At 45.3% G+C, this 12,801-nt stretch overlaps 1 protein-coding gene across 3 annotated transcripts in view; it reads left to right on the top strand.

Moving 5' to 3' along the window:
• RASSF1 (Ras association domain family member 1) overlaps positions 1–12,801 on the top strand; it is a 32,002-nt gene that overhangs the window by 8,107 nt on the left and 11,094 nt on the right. For 2 of the 3 annotated variants that reach the window (XM_081850498.1, XM_081850500.1), the window contains exon 2: positions 2,441–2,565. In XM_081850498.1, coding sequence (XP_081706624.1) covers positions 2,441–2,565 — 125 coding nt within the window. Of the gene's footprint in view, positions 1–2,440; positions 2,566–6,543; positions 7,105–12,801 lie in introns of those variants that run through there. The other variant, XM_081850499.1, reaches the window with a different exon arrangement.

The following is a 12,801-nucleotide window of genomic DNA, read 5'->3' as shown; positions in this document are numbered from 1 at the left end:
GGTTAATAATTAATGGGAAGATGTATAAACACCCACAAGCAGATCGGGATGAATGCTTGTTGTACAACTGCCCTGCAAACAAATCAGAATGAATGTTCAATAAAGACCAGATATACTAATTTGACCTCCATGTGAGCTTTGTGTAATAAGAAAATCAGGAAGATTGCTCAATAAACCAGTTGTCTGGACTCTAGAGGTGTTCTGCGTTCTTTCTAGAGAAATAATTGCATTTCTCCAGCAACTTGATTGAGTGTTTGAATGCTTGGAAAGCACAGTTCCTCTGTAACAAAAGGTGCTTGCTGCAGCAATGAAATCTGGATGGTTCTCAGCTGTTTAGTAAAAGCTGTGCTGTTTCTGCATGAAAACGACATCTGATAATTGCAGCAGACAAAAGGCTCCAATCTACACATAGCATAATGATTAATCAAGTCCTGCTTAAATTGCAGATACAGAAGGGTTTAGCATTTACAATGCTGTATCTTATTACAACATAGAGAAATCAGGTTTTTTTTTTAAGTCCCCAGGCAAAGACTGGAAATATTTCTGAGGACATGCATTCCCACAATAAATATATGAGCATGCTTTGTTTGATTTCCAGAAATTTCTGCCATATTTTTTCCTAGTCTGTTTCCATAGTGTTGCTGAACATGTATCTTCTCTTAAAAGTGTGTTGGTCTTTCCATGTTATAACTGAAGACATCTTACAAATGTGTGTGCTGGCATCTTTTTTACTTCCTTTTTTTTTTAGGCAGCATACTTAGAAAGCATATATAAAACCCCTAATCCTCCTACCATTTTTTACTTGTGTTGCCTGATGAGGCCACAAGAAAAAGGGGGACTTGGAGAAGGCCATTTGTGTGGCTGTTCTGTTATCTTTCTGTTTTGCCCAGTACAAGGCCATCCAGATTGTCTGAGGCCTAGGGGAGCAGGGCATTCCCAATGCTGAGGGTGACATTGTGCCTCAACACTATGTGAGTGGCATTAAGCATTCCTCTCACGTGAGCACATATCCTATGCAGCAGATTCAGTCCATCCAAGCAGAAAATAATCAGTGCAGGCTGCCTCTTAAAATGAGGCCTTTATCCTGGCAGGCGGCAGAGTGGCTGCCAGGGAAAGGTGATGCCTTGGGACAGAGGCTCTTTCATGTCTCTTCCTTTGAAGAGAGTGGGGAGGGGAGGGGTAATTTTCTGGTCTGTCTTTCTGCCAAGAGGCTACAATGGCTATGCATTAAAACAATGCTCTGGAGATGAGAGGCCAGCATTGCATATTAAGCGCAAAAGACAGAGAAGTTTAAAATGAAGCTTCTAGAGATAGTAAAAATGAAGTGTTGACCATGATTCTGGTGTGATCAGGCAAAGGTTAGATAAGCTTCCCTTTTGTAGGGTGAGGGGAGAAGAAAGGCAAGAAAGAAGTCTGCTTTAAATACAGTGGTACCTCGGTTTTCGAGCATCTCGGAAGCCAAACATTTCAGTTTTTGAACGCGCCTCAGAAATCGAACAGCTTCTGCTGAGTTCCCCCCCCCCCAATTTTCTCCATTGACTTTGCAGACCACTCTTTGCTCTTCGGTTGTCAAATGTTTCGGAAATCGAACGGTCTTCCAGAACGGATTACGTTTGGCATATGAAGTACAGTGGTACCTCAGGTTAAGAACTTAATTCGTTCTGGAGGTCTGTTCTTAACCTGAAACCATTCTTAACCTGAGGTACCACTTTAGCTAATGGGGCCTCCCGCTGCTGTTGCGCTGCTGCCACTGCACGATTTCTGTTTTTATCCTGAAGCAAAGTTCTTAACTCGAGGTACTATTTCTGGGTTAGCGGAGTCTGTAACCTGAAACGTCTGTAACCTGAAGCGCCTGTAACCTGAGGTACCACTGTACAGTGGTACCTCTGGTTGCGAATGGGATCCGTTCCGGAGGCCTGTTCGCAACATGAGCAGAACGCAACCCATGTCTGCACGTGTGCGGGTTGCGATTCACTGCTTCTGCGCATGTGTGTGACGTCATTTTGCGCATCTGTGCATGCGTGAGCGGCGAAACCCGGAAGTAACCCTTTCTGGTACTCCCAGGTCACTGCGGGACACAACCTGAAAACGCTCAACCTGAAGCAAACATAACATGAGGTATGACTGTACTAGCCTATCTCACAATATATTTCAGTGCTTACAGTAAGCCTTTTCTTGAGAATTAGGAAAAAGGAGGTCCTGAGCAGTTTGAAACCTAATTGACATATTGCTACTGAGATTTGAGTACCATCTCCTCCCACCCCTTCCTGCTTAATCATACCTGCAAAGTTGTGTGATGTGCAGCAATAGCCTATTTGCTCTCCCCCAGAGATCTGACATGTGGTGCGTTTCCTTGTGCAGACTAAACCTGTGGGTTCCTTTTCTTCCTGAGCTTTGTCCCCCCTTGCCTTATGGATTGTCTTCTTTTTATTTTCCTTAGACTGTAAGTTCATCTGTCATTACCGATGCCGCACCCTTATCCGGCTAGACTGCAGTGGCCCCAGATATGAAGACAGTGAACAGAATGAAGGCAACGAGCAGACAGTAGAAAAAGACACCAATGTGGTAAGAAAATAGTTCTGAGTCATATACTAGGGTTGCCATATGTCCGGAATTTCCAGGAAATGGCTGGGATTTCAAGGGTGAGATCACTGTCCAGGAGGATTTTTTAATTTATTTATTTTTTTAATGGGGTTGTGTTTTTTGTTTTTGGTGTGCTGAGGGCACTGGCTGAGCAGCGGTGCTGTCACAAAAGGAAGGGGCAGCCATGGCGCTGTTACTTTTGGCGGCCATGTGTACGTCTCTCCTCCTTCCCTCAGCGGCCTCCAGGCTGGAGCCCCTGCAGGCCCCGCGGCCACAGAGCCACTGAAGGGCCTGCACCACTTCTTCAGAGGCAGTGGAGGCCAGCCACAGCCTGGGGAAGGCCTGCCTGGCTTTCCAGGAGGAGTGCCTAGCCTGAAAAGAGAGCAGGAGGCCAAAGACAGTGAAGGTAAGAGAGGGGATGGAAGGAGGGGGCGAGCAGGGGGACAAGGAAGGGGTCAGCGGCAGGGAGGGGGTGAGCAATGGATATGTGGGATGGTGGGGGGTCCCCCGAATGTGGGGGGGGCATCCGGATTTTTTGTCTTTGGAAAATTGCAACCCTATCATACACGGGGCTGTAAAAATGCAAAATGCTTCTTTGCACTGAAGAAAATGCATCTGGAATAGCCGGAAACACTCCTTTACAAGAACTTGAATGCTCACACAAATGCTGCAAGTTGTGCCAGCCCAACCATTAGGCATGATGAGGTGACTGTCATAGGCAGCTGATATGGGGTGTCATGAAAGAGCAGCAAACTGTTGTGTGTGTGTGTATGTATGTATGTATGTATGTATGTATGTATGTATGTATGTATTATTTACTGTTGGAGAGATGGAGAAGTTCGAGAATAACTTGGCTGGCCTTGGTACTATGAACCATGGCTTTGGGGTAGGAGAGACACTATTTACTGACTTGGCAAGGCGATTTTTATGTTCATTTGTAACTTTTGTGCCAAATTAACATGCTAGATGTCATTTTGAGGCTGGAATAGCCAGAACTACAAACTATACTTCCTTTCTTTTTATAGTGGGTGAGGAACTTCTTTTGGCTCAAGAGCTGCATTCCCTCCTGTGCAGCTTCCCAGGGTGCACCGCTGGTAGACAGGGCTTAGCAGCAAGAAGTTAGTGGGGCAATAAATGTGACTTCTCCATTGTACAGTAGGCTACATTCCAGCCATGCAAAATTCAGGCACGGGCCCACCCCTCTCCATCCAGACAAGCAAGATGCATTATCACACTGCAAGGACACATTCCAGCCTAGCAAAAGCACTCAAGGAGGATGCAGAGCAGTGCCAGTGAAGGGCGTGGCCTGTGGAGGGTATGTGGCCATGTGAGATTTCCAAGGGTCCTGTATTTGGCCCCTGGGCCTGAAGTTCCCCACCTGTGTTCTGTTAATACCTTTTGTTCTTGGGACTCATAGATTTGCCAGACTTGGTGCGATATTTGTCTGGTGCTCCCCAAAATGTATATAGGAATATGTCTGAAAGGATAGTGTTTGCAGACAAGCTTATTAAAATCAGGTGTACTTTTTGATGGTTTTCAATTGGTAAGTAAACATGTTGCAGATTACCCTTCAGATTGCATCTGCCTGTAATGAGGCAGGAAGAGACACAGAGTGGATTTTTGATGCAATATACAAGTGTGAAAATCCTAAGATGTTCAGGAGCTCCCTACACTAATCACTTCTGTTCCTTCACATGGCTAGGTTTTCTCTTATCTTCACTCATATTTAGCATTGCACTAGGCATATTATAAATTATGGAGGGTTTATCCCTGGCTGTCTTATCTGCTTAAGAGAATTTTGATGCTGCCATATGTGGGAAGCCATTGGTACCTCTCGATAAATGCAGCAATCAGCTTGCATTTTCAAAACAAGACAAGATTTAGCAGAAGGGAGGGGTCCACAGATTTCATCATGGTTCTGACAGATCCAATTCCATCCTGTTATTGGCAGAGCTGCTTGCTGCAGCTGGGGCTAGATGCTGCTATCATGTCCCAGGGGCAGGGAGGGCTGAAAGGGCAGGTACTTAGAGATGCAAGGCCATCAGCCCAGCTGGCATTGCTCGTTGCCAATTAACATTTTGCCACGTGCTGGACTAAACACTTCTGTCATGGAACTACATTGCTTAGCAACAGCTTTTGCAAACTATTCCCAGGACAGACAGAAACAGACAGACATGCACGTACAAGGGAATTGGGTGGGGGAGGAATCCCTGATTTTTGGCTAAAAGTGTCATCTCTTCAATGTTCTTCCATCTCGTTGACCTCTTAATACAAACCTTGAGATTCATCTAGTCCAACTCCTTGCAATGCATGAATCTCAACTAAAGCATGCATGACAGATGGCCATCCAGCCTCTGCTTAATAACCTCCAATGAAGGAGAATCCACCATCTTCCACTGTTGAACAGCTCTTACCATCAGAAAGTTCTCCCTGATGTTTAGTCAGAATCTTCTTTCTTGTAATTTGGTAAAGGTGTCTTAACATATATTGTTATGAGATTTCCCTCCCTCACTTATCTGTTATAACCAGAAATGCCTGGAGGTGTGCTATTCATGCTATCTGTTTAGGTCTAGAGCAACAAAGGGGTGGTGAGAGATTACCACTTACAGAACTAAATACTTTAAGCAACAAAGATTAAAGGATCAAAAATAAAGTTAAACAAGACTAGATTAACTCATGTACTAAATGTTATGAGGCAGTGCCCCATCAACCTGAGAGCTCTTCCGTAGTGAAAATGATCTGAGAAAGTTCCTAGGTGGAGGCCATAGGCTTGTACTTTGTTTTTTAGAATTCTGTACATAACAGATATGTTCTCTACATGTGACTGTAGTGATGTTTGTACACGTGGCTCTGGGAAATTTAGAATATTTCTAATCTGGCTAGTATAAGGAACATGTGATTGAATTTCTGCCTTTCTCTGTGTCTTGAGGTGGAGAATCTGTGGCCCTCCAGATATTGTTGTACCCGTCATAAATCCTTGAAGGAATACCTTTCTTTAGATAATCCCAACATGCAGTTTACAATCAGAGGAGAGGTCATTCTCATATGCTGTGAAGGTAGCATGGAAGTCCAATGTCAGAGAGGACTTTCTCTGTAAAGCACCCTATCTCTGGGACTCCCTGCTGGGGGAGATCAGACAGTCCTCTTCCCTGGCCATTTTCCGGTGGAATTTGAAGACCTTTTTATTTACCCATGCCTTTGAAATAAGATAGGTAGTCACTGTAGTCTTTATAATTGTCATTTTAGTTCTAGTCCTGTCTAGAACTAATAGGAACACTTCACTCCAAAGTCTTTGTGACAGTCGTCTCTTACTGTGGCAAATTTCTGTACCCACAAGGCAGAAATCCAGTAAGTTTTATTCTTCCAAATCTAGAGATCTGTGTGAGGCTTACATGCAGAATTTCTAGCAGCTGCTCATCCCTGCCCCTGCCCCCCCCCCCGAAAAGTGGAGCAACCCAACCAAACGGGAAACTGCGTTTTTGCCTTTTAAATGAACCACCCAATTATTAAAATGTTTCTGCGAGACCTACGTCTGAGTAGGTTTACAAATACAGCCGAACAAACCTGCCTATCCCAGACAATATATACAGTATACTTGGAAGGGAATGCCGGGAATGCATACCGCAACCCTTGAAACTTTTCTCTTTTTTTGGCTTGGGGGGGGGGGCTGCGTAAGGTTAAGTTGAGGGCGGCTCTAGGGTGTTGCTATTCCGGGAGGACTTGAAAGGCGCGGGGAGAGGAGAGCCAGTAAGCGTGACTCCACTTCCCGCGTGGCTGGCTTGGGGATGAAATCACTGCGCGGGCCGCTCCCGCAGAAGAGGGAAAGGGCGGGGCCGAGCTTTTCGCCCGCGACGGGAAGGGGGGCTTCTCCCACGTCAGCCTCCCCTGCCTCCGTCCAATGAGGCGCGCGCGTGCGGGGGCTGTATACGTTTCAATCCCAACGGCTGCCAGGAGAGGGAGGGAGGGAGGGAGGGAGAGGAGGCGTCTCCGCCTCCAAAGGGAGCTCGGGAGTCTGTTGCCACTCGAGCAGCCCTCGCCCGGCAGAAGGCGGGGAACTTCCATGAGGCGGCTCTCGGCCGGCGTGGCTTCAGTGCTTGAAAGAGGGGTTCGCAGGCGACCAACGGACGCGGGCTGCCCTTTCTAGGCGTTTATTATCGTTCCCTCCTCCCGTCAGGAGGCAGTTTGTACGGAGAGAAGCCGCGCAGCTCCTCCCCAGCTCTGCCGGGTTTCTGGGCACGCAGACGGCTTGGGTTTGTTTGGTCCGCTGGTGTGTGGCGGCGGCGGGGCGGGGATCTTCGGGTCTTCTCGTGAAAGAAGCAAAGGGAGCGAGAGGAAGTGGAGGAGAAGCCTAAGCTGGGCATGGGCGAGGGTGACGCGGCAGCCACCACCCCGTCCTTCGAGATGACCTGGAGCAGCACCACTAGCAGCGGCTACTGCAGCCAAGAGGACTCGGACTCCGAGCTAGAGCAGTACTTCACAGCCCGAACCTCCTTCATCCGAAAGCCCCACAAGGAGAAGAAGGTGAGGCAACCCCCCCCGCCGGGTCAGTCTCCAGGCGGCTCTAATGCAAAATGCGCGGCGCTTACATCTCGCTGTGTGGATGGGATGGAAGCCCACGCGGTGTTAGAATCTCCTTCCCAAGCTCCCAAATCCATAGGGGTTGGCGCGGGGAGAGGAAGGAAGGAAGGAAGGCATAGTATTTCCGACCAGCCCACTTATGTCTCTGTCTCGCCCCCCCCCCAAAAAACACACACATTAGGTTTTCCATAAACCGAAAGCGGGTGGAAGGTACCTTCGGTCAAACGCGAAACCAGCTGCGGTTAATAACAGTGAGAATGAGTTTCTGTTTGGAACTTCCCTGGAGAGCAGGCTGGAGGGTTGGGAGGAACCGAGCAGGAGAAATCCCTTCATTTTTCTGTCTCCCTGAAGTTAGCTCGAAAACGGAACCAGTTATGTCTGTTCACTGTTTAGGAGCCAAAGACATAGTCGAGAGTACAGGACAGTTGGGGGAGGGGGGACGATTTAGGTTGCATGCAGTAGCATTTGGGTAGGTAGCTGGTTTATGGGTCCAGGGATTGCGGTGAACAGCAGGGAGCACAATTGTGTTATTTGTAGGGTGGGGCTCCAAACCTGAGCACAAACTTACTTTTGAGCAAGGAAAGGAGAAAGTGCTTATGTAGAGTGTTGATGTAGGCAGAGCTTCACTGAGAGGGCACTGGCTCTCTTAAGTACAGTATGGGATGAGAGCAACATGAATACACAGAGGTGTAGGTTGGCACTGCCTTTGATGGTACTATGCAGTTTGTCCTGCCTGGATGAGTGTATTGTTTCTCTCTTTTTCTGACTACTTGTATTTTCCACCATATTAGCATGTGTATGACAATAAATTGAAAAGGGGTGAGTTTGAGTTTTTTGCCATTCCATGCTAGCAAAATTGTTCTTCTCTTTAATGTGGTTGCTCCAGATATCATGGGAAAAGAGTCCTTTTGGGAGGAGGACTAATAGTAATGACAGGTGTGGGATTATGTCTTAAAAGGGGTCTACATCCGGCTTCATGGCAGTTTAACAAGCTTTGTTTGAGAATAATGCATGAGTGGTCACTTGGGGACAAGATGAGATTACCACATGGTGCTACAATGCGATGACAAGACAGCGGAAATAACTATCATCCGTTTTAATTTTACATGGGCCAAGCCCTAGTGTGTGTATCACTGCAAAGACCAACATAGCCAATTGGTCATAAACTTTTCACTCATGTGGGTTTGAGTATGATGAGCTTTGCTTGCAATGATGATATCCTTTATGTGCGGCCACCAAATGAAAGTAACAAAAATGATTCCTCTAGCTTTGGTCTATAAGGGAGCCGCTTTTGGAGCTGCTTTCTTATTCTCTTGAGTGTTTGGATCAAAATATGTGGTGTCTCATACATTTTAGACTAAGCATCCCAGCTTAAGCAAGGAATCATGCAAAAAACCTTGACCTTGGTACTGGCAGTGCATGTGGGGAACTGAAATGTAGCTTTTATCAAATCAGTGCCAATAAGTTGTTTGGGACAATATCTGAAATGGGAACCTGCTTGTTTCATCTGGCAAAGAGCATTGTCCAGAGATCTAAATAAGAGAGATCCCAGAACCAGAAGAACCAGTCCTTAATTCCTTAAAGCTAATTCTAGTAGCTTGATATCTTGCTTTTTATAAAAAGATACAAGCAATTTTGTGATGTTGAAATGCACTTAGCCTTTAGACAAGTCTCTGATAGGATGAAGTGTATGCATATGACTGCCTAACAAAGAAGTGAGTGCTCTTGTTAAATTTCCCTTAAAGACATTAGCACTATGAAGATGCAGACTGGCACCATATTAAGAGTGGCTCTCTTTGATTAGTATGGAGGAGGGGTGTTGCAGAAAAAGCAGTTCCTTCAAAGCATTTTCTCTTTCTAGCCTTGCCTTCATGCTACCAGATGCTCCTTCCCAGTTGCCAGTATGCCAAGAAAAAAGGCAGCCTAGTTATTATTGTGTAACCAGGAGCAGCTGAGCCTGCCTGAGGATTCAAAGCAAGTGTGGGGGTGGACACCTAGGTGCAAGTTGCATCCAAAGAGTCTGGGCTTGTTGTCTGCAGGGTGACAACTACTGAGCCTTACATAGAGGGTTGTAGAGCCCAAATATAAAGTGCTCTTTTGTAGATGAGGTGCTGTTTTCATTCTGTCTTAGGTCTGAGTGGAATTTTCTTAATTTACTTGGACGGTGAGAAAGGAGTCAGTGTGATCAACAGTTAAATAAGCTCTTCTTCTTGAGGTTTTCATGAGCATGACCAACAGATGATGAAGACAAAGTAGAAGCAGTAGGCATCTTGGGATGCATTGTTGATTAGAAAATGTTAGTCACCTCTGATTAAGTATGATAAAGCAGGGTTGAAATACAGTTAGTCTGCATCATGTGAAGAGAATGGTAGGAGGGAGGAATGGAAAGGCATGTGGGAGTTGGCAAATGATCCAAGATACTGATCTAAAAACCCCTCAGACCTGTGATGTGAAATTAGCAACTACAAACCCATTAATATGTGTTAAGCATGATGTGGTTTGCAAGGTCTAATGGGGATTGAAGGCCCTTTACCCTTCCATAGCCTTGGTGTGAAGTTTGGTACAGTATTGTAAAGTTCCACCAGTGAGTTTCCACTCAGGTCCAGGGAGAATATATGTATCTTTCTGACCTCCACAGGATAGACAAGATGAGTTTAGAAACCCTTCAGTGAGTCCCAAAAGTGCAGCTTGACATGGGATGAATGCACAACTGGAAATGTTTTTTAGCCAAGGGTTGTGACTAATACAGAGTTAACTTTTGCTGAGATCCAATAACTTTAAAGATCTCAGTATGTAAACAATTCTCTCTCTCTCTCTCTCTCTCTCTCTCTCTCTCTCTCTCCCTCCCTCTCTCCGCCCCCCCCCTCCAGTGAAAGAGTAAACTATTTTTTTTCTTGTTCCCAAGTGGTCTGCTGATGGCTTATGCTGTGTCTGTCTTCATGTTCTCCTGGGACACCAGGTAATGCCCATGTTCATTTATATATGCGGGGAAGGGAGGAGAGACTACCAGGGAGTTGGACAAATAAAAAGTGGCATGCTGACTGTAGCTTATGCTAGTCTTCTAGATAGACATTTGGTATGACCCAACAGGCGTCTTCTTATGCTGCTTATTTCAGTAGGAATTAAGCCCCATGATTCTTTGCTCAACACTGGTATCAACAGGGGCAGAACCCTGGAATTGGCATGGGTTTTATGTTGCTGGCACTTTTTATGGAAATCTGTTGAACCATGAGGACACTAGAGAAGTGTTGAGAATAGCAGTCATCCTTTAGTTCTAAACCTTAAATCCCTTGACCAATACAAGTCTCCCCCCCCCTTTCTTTTACTTGAGGTTTTGTCTCTTCTCTGTGGCTCCCTTCCTTTCCTGTTCACATGTGGACTGAGTCACTGAGTGCACAGGCCATCTTCGCTGTTGGTTTTTCTTTACATAAAAGCCACATATGCCACAAAACTGCTCTAAGAAAAGCACAGCAAAAACAAAACAACCCTGGCCACAGCAATGCAGCTAAGAGTCCATATTGGACTGGAATCCAGCAGCTGTCCTGAGCTAACGTTTCTAGTGTTAGTGTGTAGGGACTCAGAGGGTTCAGTCTTTGCAGGGCATTTCGTCTTCATGCTGTGCCCCCTGTTTCAGCAAAGAATGGCACAACCTAGCAGTCCTGCATCACTCACACTTGGGGGTTTATGTTCTGTTAATTAACTTCTGAGGTTATGGTTTTTTCTTTACTCATATGAGAGCACTCCTGAGGTCAGAACTGATAATGATGATAGCAAAGTCTGCCTTTCTTCATTCTTCATAAAGTAAGCTATTCAGCTGCTTTAACATATGGCACAATCAAGTCCATGAATTAGTGTCTTTCTAAATCATGTGTTTTGGAAAGGGTCTAATCTTAAACGGAAGTATGCAGGTGGTAGCAAATCTTATCTAATGAGTCATTGTACCAAGCAGAGTGCAGCAGGAGAACTCTCAATACTTATATATCTTTTATATTCATAAAAGTTAATAATTAGTTCCAGAAAAATTCTAGACAATAGACTTCTGAGGCTTCTAGGATTTAAAAAAATTGCATTGTCAGTAGGCTCACAAGTACCATTAATGGCTACAGACTTGAAATTAATTTTAAATTACGACTTTAATTTCAGCATTGCTCACCACTTACTGCAGCAAGAGCATATGTTTTTGAAAATACAATTGCAGTTAGGCTATACAAAGGGCCCAATTTCTTTGTGATAGGATCATCCTATTATATCTTTGGTGCTTTTAAATTTTATAATCCTTACTTAATTTATTCTCACAAGAATATGTGGGACAGCTTCTCTGGGGATAACATTCCAAAGATAGTGGTGCAATAGCTGAGAATACCTTCTCTTTGGTTATCATCTCTCTTAACTTTAGAGAGAAGAGCACCCATATAGACTTCAGTGCATGGGCACATTTTAATATTAAGTGGTATTTAAGGTGCCCACAGGTCACAAACCATATAGTGCAGGGGTCAGCAAACTTTTCCAGCAGGGGGCCAGTCCACTGTCCCTCAGACCTTGTGGGGGGGCCGAACTATATTTTTGGGGGGGAGGGGAATGAATGAATTTCTATGCCCCACAAATAACCCAGAGATGCATTTTAAATAAAAGGGCACATTCTACTCTTGTAAAAACACACTGATTCCTGGACTGTCCGTGGGTCAGATTTAGAAGGAGATTGGGCCAGATCCGGCCCCCGGACCTTAGTTTGTCTGTTCTTGGTATCTGTGCCTGAGCACACTAGGTCTGAGGTAACACTGCCCATTAGACAGTGTTGGCTCATGTTTATATATAATATAATGATTGTTAAGCAACCCTGAGGTAGTTAATTCTGGATTGCTTCAGTTACAGTATCCCAGCTGTGATTTATGGCATTTGCACATCATTAGTAAGGTAAAGGGTAACCCCTGACCATTAGGTCCAGTCGTGGCCGACTCTGGGATTGCGGCGCTCATCTCGCTTTATTAGCCGAGGGAGCTGGCGTACAGCTTCCAGGTCATGTGGCCAGCATGAGCAAGCCGCTTCTGGCGAACCAGAGCAGTGCACGAAAACACTGTGTACCTTCCCGCCAGAGCGGTACCTATTTATCTACTTGCACGTTGACGTGCTTTCGAACTGCTAGGTTGGCAGGAGACATCAAAAAAATTGTATACTCTAAATTGTATAATAGGATTGAGTCCTAGAGATGGCTCTTTGTCTTGTAAACAGGATGCCTGTGTCCCAAACTTGACTTGTTTACCTTGTGTGTGTTGGGGGAGCAGGAGCTGCCCTTCCCATCCTATCTAGAGCCATCTTCCCCTTTGTTTGTTCCACCCTTGCAGATTTCCTCTTGCTCTTTTCCACAGGATACAGCAACTTCCCATTTTGTTCCTTGGGTCAAAACTTTATCCATAGGAAATGTTCCCCACCCCAATACACCCAGCTTCCCACAATCCAGGCTTTGCTGGATTTGTCAGTTTGCATGTAAGCTCCTGTAGAGTGGTGCATGGCAGGTTTAGACAGATTTTTTTTCTGTAGAACTCACTGCTTCTGTAATCTTGTGCCTAGTTAACTGATGAGCAGCAAGAAGAGGGTGGCATTGTTTACTTCCTATGAAACATCTACTTGTTGGAGAGGAAA

Source organism: Podarcis erhardii, assembly GCF_964252035.2.
Source record: "Podarcis erhardii genome assembly, chromosome: 2".
In the NCBI taxonomy this organism is placed as follows: domain Eukaryota; kingdom Metazoa; phylum Chordata; class Lepidosauria; order Squamata; family Lacertidae; genus Podarcis; species Podarcis erhardii.
Note: the sequence above shows the minus strand (reverse complement) of the source record. Positions and strands in the feature narration are given on the sequence as shown.